Source organism: Mercenaria mercenaria, chromosome 10 (genome assembly GCF_021730395.1).
Source record: "Mercenaria mercenaria strain notata chromosome 10, MADL_Memer_1, whole genome shotgun sequence".
In the NCBI taxonomy this organism is placed as follows: domain Eukaryota; kingdom Metazoa; phylum Mollusca; class Bivalvia; order Venerida; family Veneridae; genus Mercenaria; species Mercenaria mercenaria.
In genome coordinates this window covers 79,902,595-79,917,008 of record NC_069370.1, presented here as the reverse complement: position 1 = coordinate 79,917,008, position 14,414 = coordinate 79,902,595, and the positions used below count along the sequence as shown (strand labels likewise).

Here is a 14,414-nt window from a genome sequence, read left to right as displayed (position 1 = left end):
GCATATAGTTTTTGAACCGTCTGTCTGTCGGTCTGTCCGCATTTTTCGTGTCCGGTCCATATCTTTGTCATCGATGGATGGATTTTCAAATAACTTGGCATGAATGTGTACCACAGTAAGACGATGTGTAGCGCGCAAGACCCAGGTCCGTAGGTCAAGGTCACACTTAGACATTAAAGGTTATTGCATTGATGGGCGTGTGCGGTCCATATCTTTGTCATCGATGGATGGATTTTCAAATAACTTGGCATGAATGTGTACCACAGTAAGACGACGTGTCGTGCGCAAGATCCAGGTCCGTACCTCAAAGGTCAAGGTCACACTTAGACATTAAGGGATAGTGCATTGATGGGCGTGTCCGGTCCATATCTTTGTCATCGATGGATGGATTTTCAAATAACTTGGCATGAATGTGTACCACAGTAAGATGACTTGTCGCGCGCAAGATCCAGGTCCGTATCTCAAAGGTCAAGGTCACACTTAGACATTAAGGGATAGTGCATTGATGGGCGTGTCCGGTCCATATCTTTGTCATCGATGGTTGGATTTTCAAATAACTTGGCATGAATGTATACCACAGTAAGACGACGGGTCATGCGCAAGACCCAGGTCCGTAGCTCAAAGGTCAAGGTCACACTTAGATGTTACAGGTCTTTTTTTCATGATAGTGCATTGATGGGCGTGTCCGGTCCATATCTTTGTCATTCATGCATGGATTTTAAAATAACTACGCATAAATGTGTGACACAGTAAGATGACGTGTCGCGCGCAAGACCCAGCTCCGTAGGTCCAAGGTCCTAAACTCGAACATCGGCCATAACTATTCATTTAAAGTGCCATCGGGGGCATGTGTCATCCTATGGAGACAGCTCTTGTTTAGGTGTATTTTGACATACCTGTACCTGGTAATTATTTTTTGTAGACTTACAATATTTTTTTGTGGACTTAGATTTTTTTTTAGAATTTCTTCCCTTTGTTGTCCCTGTCCTTTGGGCTTCAACAGTCAAGTTCTTTAAATTTTGCTGCCATCCTCTAATGTAACTCTTCGGGTGTATATTGCCCCGCTTGGTGGAGCTCATGTTTCAAAATAATTCAACAGCAGTGTTCCTTAATTGACTTTCAACCACACTTCTTCAAATCATTGAAACATAGGGGACAGAGCTAGTTTTCCTGATATGGCTATATGTAATTTTTGAAAATTTCTTCTTTATAACTACTGGCCAAGTTTGAAAATTATTTCACAGCAGTGTTTCTGCAAAGTTCCTTTAAACAGTTATAGACCTCCATTGGCACCCGAAGCCGTTGTTCTTTTTACTCAAATTTATAACACTATTAGTGATACTTAGCATCTATTGACATCATTTAAAACTGTCTTACTGTTTTTACAATTCTTAACATTTTTCTTTAACACTAACTAGTACATTTTCAACCTTGTCTTTTCTGTATATATTTCTCTTTCAAAATATATAACTTATAATTGTCAAGTACAAATACATGCATACATGCATGCATGACACAATGCATATCAGCAAGACGTATATACAAATCAAAGAAGAATGAATGTATGCGAGACTTAAAATGGTTAACTACTTCTTTATATGAAAGTCAATTTTCACCATTTCATGACCAGTCCAGGATGTCGTTGTAGATATTTAAGTAAATTAACTTCAGAACAAATAACCTACATAATTGTAAAATAAATTTCTTAGATTGAAAATAAACATTTCATTTTCAGTGGTTTCCTGGTTTTTGGTGATTTTGATCCAGTGACTGGTACAAGTGTTCCGGAATCAAGTTTTGAAGGTCGAGTGAACAGGTTGTATGTAGTGGATAGTGATCTCACTGGCCAGGTGCAACAACTTTACTCCAGGTATAATGCTAAAACATTTTTAGCTCACCTGAGCTTTTGTGATCGCCCTGTGTCCGTCGTTGTCCGTCGTCGTCCGTCGTCAACAATTTGACTGTTAACATTTTAGAGGTCACAATTTTGGCCTAATCTTAATGAAACTTGGTTAGAATGTTACCCTCAATAAAATCTTGGATGAGTTCGATATTGGGTAACCTGGGGTCAAAAACTAGGTCACCGGGTCAGATCAAAGGAAAAGCTTGTTAACACTCTAGAGGTCACAATTTTGACCCAATCTTGATGAAACTTGGTCAGAATGTTATCCTTAATAAAATCTTGGACGAGTTTGATATTGGGTCATCTGAGGTTAAAAACTAGGTCACCGGGTCAAATCAAAGGAAAAGCTTGTTAACACTCTAGAGGTCACAATTTTGGCCCAATCTTAATGAAACTTGGTCAGAATGTTACCCTACATAAAATCTTGGATGAGTTTGATATTGGGTCATCTGGGGTCAAAAACTAGGTCACCGGGTCAAATCAAAGGAAAAGCTTGTTAACACTCTAGAGGTCACAATTTTGAACCAATCTTAATGAAACTTGGTCCGAATATTACTCTCAATAAAATCTTGGACGAGTTCGATATTGGGTCATCTGGGCTCAAAAACTAGGTCACCAGGTCAAATCAAAGGAAAAGCTTGTTAACACTCTAGAGATCACAATTTTGGCCCAATCTTAATGAAACTTGGTCAGAATGTTACCCTCAACAAAATCTTGCATGAGTTTGATATTGGTTTATCTGGGGTCAAAAACTAGGTCACCAGGTCAAATCAAAGGAAAAGCTTGTAAACTCTGTAGAGGCCATATTTATGACTGTATCTTCATGAAATTTAGTCAAAATGTTAATCCTGATGATCTTAAGGTCCAGTTTGAATCTGGCGCATGTAGGATCAAAAACTAGGTCACCAGGTCAAATCAAAGAAAAGCTAGTTAACACTCTAGAGGCGACATTTATGACTATATCTTAATGAAACTTGGTCAGAATGTTAATCTTGATGATCTATAGGTCACGTACAAATCTAGGTCAGGTGGGTTCAAAAACTAGGTCACTAGGTCAAATCAAAGGAAAAGCTTCTTAACACTCTAGAGGCCACATTTATGACTGTATCTTCATGAAACTTAGTCAGAATGTTAATTTTAATGATTTTAGGTCAAGTTTGAATCTAGGTCATGTGGGGTCAAAAACTAGGTCACCAGGTCAAATCAAAGATAAAAGCTTGTCAACACTCTAGAGGTCTTAATTTTGGCCCAATCTTAATGAAACTTGGTCAGAATGTTACCCTCAATAAAATCTTGGTCGAGTTTGATATTGGGTCATCTGGGGTCAAAAACAAGGTCACCAGGTCAAATCAAAGGAAAAACTTGTTAACACTGAGGAGGCCACATTTATGACTGTATCTTCATGAAACTTGGTCAGAATTTTAATCTTGATGATCTCAAGGTCCAGTTTGAATCTGGGTCATGTAAGGTCAAAAACTAGGTCACCAGATCGAATCAGAGGAAAAGCTAGTTACCACTCTAGAGACCACATTAAAATTTTTTGACCATATCTTAATGAAACTTGGTCAGAATGTTAATCTTGATGATTCCTAGGTCAGGTGAGCGATACAGTACCTTCATGGCCCTCTTGTTATCATAAACCTTACATGATTTCGTCTGTGGGTCTATTTCACCTCTCACAGACTGTTAACTGCGAATGATATGTCAATATAGAATTCATATCACATTATTTATGCATGCTATTCTGACTGGAGGGGCGAGGGTGGGGGGAGCTCCTTGGTAAAGGTTGCTGACTTTGAATCGGTTGCCTCTCATCGAAGTAGGCTCATGCCTGACTCAGGGAGTTGAATTCTTCATGACAGGAAGAAGCCCAGCTGGCTTACAGAACATCTGTGGTTCTATTCTGGTGCTTGCTCATGATGAAATAATGCACGGAGGAGCATCTGGGGTTTTCCCCAATCATCAAGGCTAGAAAGTCCCCATATGACTTGTAAATTGTGTGGATGCGATGTAATGCGACATTAAACCCAACAATATAAAAAAAAATAACAGATATTCAGACTGGTAAAAGTACCACTGAAAGAAAGTACAAATCTAAGACCTTAAATTATTAAATTAGTATATAGCTTTCTACGATTCAGTGTGAAATTTCCAGATATACTTCTTACTTGTATTTGAACAATTTGCTTAAAAGAACTATAAATGATCCATTACTTGTATTTTTATAGATCTCACACACCTAGTGTAATACTGCACCCAGAGAGGACGACCATGCGACTGTACTCTGTAGACTACAACAGTGAGCTGAGGCTCAACAGTAACAAATGTCTACCCACCGACACAACCTGCAAAGATATAAATGCCGGTGAGTGCTTAGATTGTTACAAATGACAGCTTAATTGCAAATGTTTTCATTATATATTTGTACCTTGCTAAAAAAGTCACTCAACAATGGTTTAAACAGGTAAAGAAGATATTGTTAATAGGGAAAAATATCGGACTGAACGTCATTGTGCATCTAAAAAGTACGACGATACATTCATGTGTTCCCCAATTAAATAGTTCAATAGTAATAGTTATTGTAATAATCATAATGATAATAATAGCATTAGTTGAAGAGGAAAACCTGTGTTTGACTATAAAGCAGTCAAACATACTAAACTGTAAAGGAAGAACATGCATCATACTTATTTTACCCTTTAAGGTGCCGTTGCACCAGAAGTGACAAGTTGTCCAGGTGACACATTTGTTGTAACGGAACGGGGAGAAAATTTCAACTGGACGGAACCGGAATTTACAGGATCCATACCCGCAATTAGTAATGTTGGAGGTAGGCTGTATTAATTACTTTAAGATGACATATTATGGTTTACAAGAATACAACTTCTAAAATATTTAAGATCTAGTTGTGCTAAATTTAGTCTGCAAAATTAATTGACAAAGAACAATACAGTTTATACTAAAATTGAGTAACTTTAAGTTATGGTATAGTACAGTCAACTAATTATGCCCATGTCGATGAATCTTTACATGTATACCGATTTGCATTTTAAAGGTTCTGGGTTTGAGTTTGGTGTACATGGTATAAGTTATGCCAGTATTGACGGGCAAGGAGATGCCGCAATATGTACATTCAGGCTCTTCTACAGGGGTAAGACGTTAAGAAAAGAAACATTGTGTTTTAGTTGTCCTTTGCTTAGTCTTCATTTAATTAAAACTTCTTCGGCATCCAGCTTGTATGGATGTAACCTGGCATAAGAATGCAATACATAAGTAAAAAATTTGAAATTGTCTTGTCGCAGATTGGATGTTTAAACCTGTTAAGTTACTTAACACAACAATGTTGTATATGAATGTAACTCTTTGACGTTTTTAGACTTTATAAAAATCTTTATTTCAAAAGAATTAAATGACGTTCTCTTTAGTGTTCAGCAATTATAGATGTCATTAGAAATTTGTACGTTGCTTTTGTACTAAGAAAACATCAGATGGAAATGTTTTAGTTAATAGAATAACATATTTACTGTTTAAGGGTAAGAATTGTCATTTAACTTCTGAAAAAAAATATTATGTATGTGCAGATGTTGAATGTGGTAGTGTGGATGGAAGCGATGCTAGTTGTTTGGATGCAGGGCAGGGTATAACACGCTGTACAGAGGATTGTTCTGGGAGCCAGCTACTGTCCGGGAACCAGCCTATATATCTGTCATGCAGTATGTATGGAATGTGGGATGAAGCTGTCAAATACACTGACTACATTTATCCGGAATGTTCAGGTAAACATGATAGAAACTCAAGGGCTGAAATCATTAGAAATCCATTGCAGCGAATTTGTTTGTTTGTTTTGGGTTTAACGCCGTTTTTCAACAGTATTTCAGTCATGTAACGACGGGCAGTTAACCTAACCAGTGTTCCTGAATTCTGTACCAGTACAAACCTGTTCTCGGCAAGTAACTGCCAACTTCCCCACATGAATCATCAGAGGTGGAGGACGAATGATTTCAGATACAATGTCTTTCATCAAATCCTCACGAAGAATATACGCCCCGCCCGAGGATTGAGCACGCGACCCCATGATCCGTAGACCAACGCTCTCTCTACTGAGCTAAGCGGGCGGGCTCAAATAGTCCCGTTTCACTGTCACGACTCAACATGATCTCTTAACATATTAAGGTCAGATAAAACTGTTTGTTTTGGGTTTAACACCGTTTTTCAACAGTATTTCAGTCATGTAACGGCGGGCAGTTAACCTAACCAGTATTCCTGGATTCTGTACCAGATCAGACCTGTTCTCCGCAAGTAACTGCCAACTTCCCAACATGAATCAGAGGTGGAGGACTAATGATTTCAGACACAATGTCGTTTATCAAGTAGTCACGGAGAAATACGCCCCGCCCGAGGATCGAACTCGCGACCCCGAGATCCGTAGACCAAAGCTCTTACCTACTGAGCTAAGCGGGCGGGCATTTTACAATTTTAAGATGCCCAAAATATACGCTGATTCATTAGGTACATTATCAAAAAGAACCACATATTATGTCTGACACTAATCAACATTTGTTTTAAATGTAAAAAAGCGTACAGAATGTATTTATGAAAACAGTGTTTACTTAGAACATTTTTACGAAAAATCCGTAAAATCGCAATATTAAATTCTTTACTATAAATAAAAAGTACACAATGTTTTTTTTTTGCTTATAAGCCCTTACAACGTTTGTTCACTATAGACTGATTATATAACATTAACTGTTGTCGGGGATGTTTATAAGTAGACATGAAATGATTATCAGATGTATATACACATAAGTATGTTATATATTCATTGTTTCATATTTAAACGTAATTGTTACATCTTTTGTTTCATGCTAGATACGACAGATATTACAGAAAGGGTGACTTTAAGCTTGACGGCTGTCTCAAACCTCGACCTCTGTGACAATTCTATACTTAATCACTATAGAGTGGCAGTTCGTGCTAAGTTTGATGAACTGAATGATCAACAACCCAACAATGAGTTATGTCTTTCCAACAGTTGCATCGGACCCCTGCTTTCTGCGTTCAGCTGCGTAGACAATAGCATACGTGTGTCCATTGATTTTGGCATATTAAGGTAAACTAATTGTTCTACTTTCTGAGTTTCTGTGTTGAATTGAAAGGAAATCAAGATTTTGTATTGGAGTTATAACAAACTGTGTAAAGAGAATATTTTACATCAGTCTAAAAGCATGTTTTTGTAAGTGTGCATATATTTTTCCTAGTTTCCAAAAGAGACTCACACATACTGTGTTTTGAGTAATATTTGTTAACTGCTACTCAGTATTCTGTTTTACAATTCATTAACTAAAAGATTTTCTTATCCATGGATGAAAAAATGTTTTAGAACCATGCGAATGTGACATAGCAGGAACGACACATAAGAGTGATCCTGTCTATTCCTTTACTGCGTAATACATGGCAGTACGCTGGTAAGAACGAGATTTACCAGACATTTTCCTTTATAAATAAATTTATTTAAGTCGTATTGAAACTGATGAAGCAAGATGCTTGTTGCAACTTCGTGCATTAATTCAAGCTCGGGCGAGCACCTTGGTAGAGCGGTGGATCATTCGCGAGTCCTCGCATAAAACACAACAACATTCCTTATAAGGTTTCAAACTACCATCAGCAATGAGGTCAAAATTGCCTCCCCTACAAATTTATTTAAGTCGTATTGAAACTGATGGAGCAAGATGCTTGTTGCAACTTCATGCATTAATTCAGGCTCAGGCGAGCACCTTGGTAGAGCGGTGGATCATTCGTGAGTCCTCGCATAAAACACAACAACATTCCTTATAAGGTTTCAAACTACCATCAGCAATGAGGTCAAAATTGCCTCCCCTACAAATTTGCAATCCTGGATACAGTAGAGCTAACATGATTTAAATTATTAATGGCAAGATGTCATGCCTGTTTAACCCTGTTACTAGATTTTATCAAAGTAATAAAACAGACATATAAAATATATGTCTGTGTTAATTGAAGGACAGTAACTGTAGTGGTTACCGTAATTGATTTAAAATCACTTGCTGCATGCTGCTGCCTTCAGGTTCGACACGCTTGGGGAGCAGGGTTTTTCGTGCACGGAATCCCTACATCGGGCTTAGAGAGGTTACTTGTGCCTGAAGTAATCACTGAAGGAGCATCTTGGGTCTTAGCCTACTTCACCAGTAAAAGCTGGAAAGTCGCAATGCGACTCATAACAGTGTTGATGTGCCTTTAGACGCAACAACAGAAATGAAACAGTCCTAATGCTTGTGCAAAATGTGTAGTGAAAATATTGTTATACATCTTGTTAGTTCAGAGGGTTGCTTTGATGAAGTGTTCTTTAAAGCATCTGAAATACTTGCTGCTTGACCACTTTGTGTCTTCCTCCACCATCAAAAAGTGACCTAAAATTATGTCATTATGACTTAAAAACCAACTTATATGGAAACAAAATGTCATTAAGTACACATTTGACTAGTAATACTTCTTCATAACATCTGCATTTGATGTGTAACAAAAATAAAATTTTACACCATTTCAGTTCTACAATGAGATATGAAGGGGCCAGTGTTACTACAGAAGAACTGCTCAAAATTGCAGTTGGAGATTTTCAAGCATTTGACTATAGAGCTACTAACAGCAATTCAAATATGGTAAATGACTTTCCAAACACTTGTACTTGACTGTTCATTGACTTTAATATCAAATCATGTAAATATGTTTCTGTTTGCTTAGAAAGGCGTAATTACTTAACTAATAAAGTTCTATGTGATATATTTATTTATGCTACAATCTAATACAGGTAACCTGCTTTGCCTTGTGTGGTTCTGTTTTACATTTATTGTGCTAAATATCTTTAGCCCTAACCCTGCTAAATTTCTGTAATGAACCTGTCCATCTTTTAATTTTGACAGTACCATTAACTGTTAAAAGGGGTGCATACCCAAAAGATACTGACTGAATGGCGAATAGTGCAGATCATGATCACACTGATGGATGTGCAGGCTGATATTGATCTGCACTAGTCGAAAAGGCAGAATCAGTCGTGTCCAGCATGATAAGGGTTAGTACTTCCATTGGAACCTATTCAGAGGAAATCAAAAGTGAAAAGGTGCTTGATTGGTTTGTTTACAATATATTCTCATTGATTTCCAAAATTGTCACTGTAAAGGTAAAATGACGCTTGGAACTGGTAAGTACAGTGTTGAAATTTTCAATGTTAAAAGTTGCATTAAAGTGAAGTCTGTATTTCTTATGATGTACACAGATTAATGCAACCTTTCAATGTGCTTGACATGCATAATTTTACGTAGATATGTCTGCATGTATTTGACAGATTGAATATGAGTACTATTTTAACCCTTATCATACTGGACACGATTGATTCTGCCTTTGTGACCAGTGCAAATTGTGATCAGCATGCACATCCATGCAGTCTGGTCATGATCTACACTGTTCGTTATTCAGTCAGTATCTTTTTGGTATTCACCCCCTTTTAACAGTTAATGGTACTGTTCAAATTGAAAGATGGACAAGTTCATTATAGAAATTTAGCAGAGTAAGTATTAATAAAACAGTTATAAATATGTTGCAGACTATATCACCAGACTTGTCAACTTTTGATGCATCTTTCACACCAGAATGTGCGCCAGGATATATGGTGTCTAACGGAAAATGTGGTAAGTTCACGTCCTACGCACGCAACACCTAGCTCTAGTATTTTGCTAATACCTTTAAAATATCTTTGAAAATATACAATGGTATGCTGGTAGCTACATTTCGAATTTTAGATAATCGAAACATATGCCTCAATATAATTTTATACATTTTCCACATAAACCCATTTTTAAAAAGTCCAAGAAACAAACAAAAAATGTCTTCATTTTGTGATGGAACGAATGAAGGTCAAAAAATCATAACAGAAAAGGAAAATTACTTTTTACGCCTGTAATGTTGTCTTCATCCCAGCTATATTAAATGAAATTCGCTTGTTAGATAAACGCAAAAAAAACTTGTATCTGGAATTTTGTGACTTAAAAATAAATCGTGGCATTTGACTTTCTTGAAATATTTATAAATATTTTATAAGATCCTGATGAAGGTTCATATTGAACCGAAACTAGTTGATCTATAAATAAATACAGTTATAACCTATCTGGTGTTCAGGCGTGTTGTACCTCTACTTTATTTATTCTTAGAAATATTTATATGTTTAACAAAAGCAGATTATTGCGATATATCAACTGAAGTGCTGCGTTGGTAAATTTGTTAAAAATACATTTCCAGAATTAAATTGATAATCTTAACATGATGCGATGTGTTTGTGAGTTATGTCAGGTTTTGACAATCCACGAAATTAAATCCAATAGAACAGTTGCAGCTCTTGGCAATATATCTATAAAGATTTGAAATCTTTCTGAAATAGCCATTCTGGTCGAAATCAAGCCATTCTGGTCGAAATCAAGAGCCTTCAAATCTTTAAGATTTCGCAATGAAGTTATAGTTTCAGAATTTTCAACATTTTATTCAAAATTCATGCATTCATTTGAATGTGTACAATTTAATGTAATTAAAATAGCACTGATACATTAAAAACACGTTACACATACGATACTTCATAACAAAACATATCATGCATACATTTCAATGTAATGCAAGTATTTTTTGTAAAATGAGCAGACATCTGTATTACACTTGAGATTCGGTCGTAATGTTGACCAGAGAAATCATAATTATATAATGTACATGTATGTACTAAAGTGTAACGCTGAAATATTGCAGTGTTATGTGGAAGGGGAACTTTCTATGATTCGCCGACAAAATCATGCAAGAGGTGTGCCACTGGCTCGTATCGCAGTGATCTGACAAGCCTCGTTTCCGGGTGTACTTCCTGTTCTGGGAGTGCGACAACGCCTGCAGAAGGTGCCAAGGATCAAAGCTACTGTATTAGTATGTATTCAGTGATTAAAGTGGTGAAATGACATATATTCTATAATGTATGGTGCATGCTTGCTGTCTTGTATGGCAAATGTACTGTACATGAGACCAAAAGTAGCTTTGATAAGTCCAGTGATGTAGTGTTGCATTTAAACAATTTTGTGTTATTTTCACCTGCAGTATAAGGACTTTATAGATAGAAGAAAGTAGTTTGTAAAGTCGGCTCTGTGCTACACTTGACTTAAAAGAAAAATTAACACTGTTTAAAAGTTATGATGGTCTTCTAATCCTAACCCTTTATTTTGGTAAAATAGAGTACAGTGGCTTGCAAATGAAAATGGCAAAATGTCATATGTGACAAGCATCATTGTACATTAAGCTTCAACATTAATCAGGTTACTGTATTCCTTGTTTTAATGCTCTTAGAATAAAAATGAATTGTCTGTACAATATGTTATGATTATGTTTTTAGTTCAATACACTTAAACATGTTGAACCAACTTCTCATGACATTGCAGCAAACTGCCTTCCTGGGAGTTATTATGAAGTCCCGAATAATCCGAGTCTCAATATCAATCAAGGAACTTGTAGGAGCTGCGGGGTTGGGTATTACCAGAACGGATCGGGTAAATTAAGCTGTAAACCATGTCCTCTTGGCCTGACAACAGCTGGTGCGGGCTCAACAGGGGCCAGTTTCTGTGTCAGTAAGTGCTTCTGTTTTATACTCATTTATTTAGGTCGGTTGTGAATCAAATTCTACAACTTGTAATAATCACTCAGGACACATCATTCCAGATGGGATCCTATGTCACAAGGGTTTGACGGTTGCCCTTTTTACGTTAAGCACAATGTAAGCAAGTGAAATATGTTGTTACGATCACTTACGCATAGCCTGTAAGCTTAAAGCCAATCTCTGACAACTGCGTCAGTGAGTCGACGCTTTGGCTTAGTGGTTAGAGCATTGGCCTTCCAACCGTGAGACCGAATCCCACCAAAGGCATTTGGGATTTTTCGTCTTTAAATTTCTACCCTCTTTAACATCTGTTATGACTGAAGGTAACTCGTCTGGTATATGGACTTTATGTAGTGCCTAAAAAGGTTCTAAGCAAAATGGCATTCACGTCATCATAGACGTTTACTCATTTGAAGGTGATAGTGTTACGGTCACTTACCCATAACCCAATCTCTGACAGCTTCGTCAGGGAGTAGACTCTTTGGCTCAGTGGTTATGACATTGTTCTTTCACCAGTGCGACCCTGGTTAGAATCTCCTCAGGTACTTGGGATTTCTGTTACACTCTTATGTCGTAAGAATGTAGTGAGATGTTTCACATTTTATTTTGGTATGATGCGGCAGGGGATGGAACCTACAACCTCGTACACCCAAAGTGTTTTTAATTACTATTTACATGTGTGTTTAATTCATATTTGAATTACCTTTGTTTAGTTCAGTTATACTGTGATGCTATCCCTAACTCTAAATTCTGTCTTAAATGATTATAAACTTTAACTACTCACAAAGTGCTCAGTAATGTCTTTTTGCTAAACATTATAAGTAATTTTCTTTTTTTCACAAATCTATATCAAATAGGGTTTTGAAAATTGAGACAAATATGAATTTATTGCATCAAATACTTACTGATCCAAGTTTGCAGGACATGCCCAAATACTGATATTGTTTTCATGAAACTATACCTTGCAGCTCCTGAGAGCCTGACAACAACCACAGAGGCATCTCAAACAACACGTAAGTATTTCAAGTTTTATTACAGATAAAAACATTTGAGTATTGTTTCATTTCATTTAGCGCGATAAAAGAAGTTCACACACACTTTTTTTTCTAAAATTTGAATTCTGGCGCACAAGTGTAACATAAACTAAACCATATGACATGTACCAGTTTTATGAAAAATTCTTTAGGAAGAAGGTTAATTTGATATTACTTAATTGAATAGATCTATATGTTACAGTTCTCACAGATATGCATTCGTATAAAATTGCTGTAGACTTTGGAATAATCGGTAAAGTCTCAAACGGATCGAAAAGTTCATGTAACCCCATGCACGATGATCATGCAGTGCTCTTGTATGTTTCAACTAGCCCTCAGATTTGTAATTAAATATCATTCTAGCTATTGTTGCATTACAATTGTACTTTATCTTCATGTGGTGGAAATGTAGCACGTGCTTCGGTTTACGCTCACATGAAGTATACGTGACAAATTTGTCAGTTAGAATAAAGTAAGCGTTAAATGTGTGATACAAACTTGTGAATTATATGACTGTATAAGTGTTAGAATAATAGTATCAGTGACCTACTAGCACAGGATATCTTTTAATCATCAAAGATAAAAGGCAATTATTGAGTCATATATTAAGGCTTGTCATCAGAAATGAAACGAACCATTGTGCAAATGTTGGAGACCCAGCCGAAAACAGTAGTAGTCTTGGCCTTTTGCTGGATATAGTCTGTTATGTACACCTATAGTCAGCTTTAATGAAAAGAAACATGATTATTTCATATCTATTTACAGCGCGTGCTGGTGCCGCGACTGAGGAGAGTGGTCTCAGTGTTGGTGTTATTGTTGCCGTAGTGCTGGGTGTGATCCTCGGCCTCAGCATCATCATCCTTATAATATGTTTCTGTTGCTGCAAAGAGTTAGGTAAGCAAACACTAAATGTTTTATAGTTTTGTAGTAAATTAAACCGTAAATTGATATATATTTCCCTCTTAATATTTGCTACAGAAATCGTGAATTGTTTATTTCTGTTTCCACCTTCGAACGAGCGTAAGTCTACTGCAGTACATTGTGGAAGGTACACACATGCGTTGAAAAGCAATTTCATGTTCATAAAAAAAAAGGATAAGTATCAGACAGGTCTAAGGATTTTTTATTATTATCTTGTAACAAAAAAAAACTACATTATCTGACCTTGAAGATTAATATAATTATTTAAATGTCATTCCTGACAGATCCTTGACTAGTTATATAATAATAAAGTCTGGCAAAATAAAAGTACATACTTATCGTTTTTCCGTTTTATTTATGTTACAGTACCATGCTTGTCTAAGAAGAAGCAAGTTGTCTCCCCTACAGTGAAGGACGGCTACTATGCAAGGAAGTATGTAATTACATTACTGATTCTTCTGTTACAATAAATTGGCGCTATTACAAATTTGTTAATAAACGAATTTGCTGCCTGGATCTGGATAACTTAACTTTGTCACCCCAGATGGTTCTGGAAACGAGTTTAATTCATACAATTATATATTGATAAAATTTTCGGCTTGCGCAGTCATTAAAGTCGTTAATGTTATTTTGGATTTTATTGTTTATAAAGTTCATGCATACATTTCCTGCTTCCTGTTGACAATAGGAAAACCTTACTTTTTGTTCTTATTTTCATTAATCTGTATGCTTCTGAAATTGATATTCAAGTGTATGTACATAGTACATGAAGTATGTACATGAAGGAATGTTAACGTTGAATATTGTACTAGAAACGTCAGATAAAATGACTTCTTTCTAAATATGATAACACGCTACCCTT

At 36.3% G+C, this 14,414-nt stretch overlaps 1 protein-coding gene across 5 annotated transcripts in view; it reads left to right on the top strand.

Annotated features, from left to right (window-relative positions):
* Nucleotides 1-14,414, top strand: part of LOC123561174 (uncharacterized) — a 138,769-nt gene that overhangs the window by 115,784 nt on the left and 8,571 nt on the right. For all 5 annotated transcript variants that reach the window (XM_053516579.1, XM_053516578.1, XM_053516580.1 and 2 more), the window contains 13 exons: nt 1,736-1,870; nt 4,132-4,268; nt 4,608-4,733; nt 4,959-5,054; nt 5,485-5,679; nt 6,773-7,013; nt 8,469-8,580; nt 9,522-9,606; nt 10,709-10,876; nt 11,383-11,568; nt 12,566-12,610; nt 13,397-13,525; nt 13,919-13,985. In XM_053516579.1, the coding sequence (XP_053372554.1) occupies nt 1,736-1,870; nt 4,132-4,268; nt 4,608-4,733; nt 4,959-5,054; nt 5,485-5,679; nt 6,773-7,013; nt 8,469-8,580; nt 9,522-9,606; nt 10,709-10,876; nt 11,383-11,568; nt 12,566-12,610; nt 13,397-13,525; nt 13,919-13,985 (1,722 nt within the window). The remainder of the gene's footprint in view (nt 1-1,735; nt 1,871-4,131; nt 4,269-4,607; nt 4,734-4,958; nt 5,055-5,484; nt 5,680-6,772; nt 7,014-8,468; nt 8,581-9,521; nt 9,607-10,708; nt 10,877-11,382; nt 11,569-12,565; nt 12,611-13,396; nt 13,526-13,918; nt 13,986-14,414) is intronic.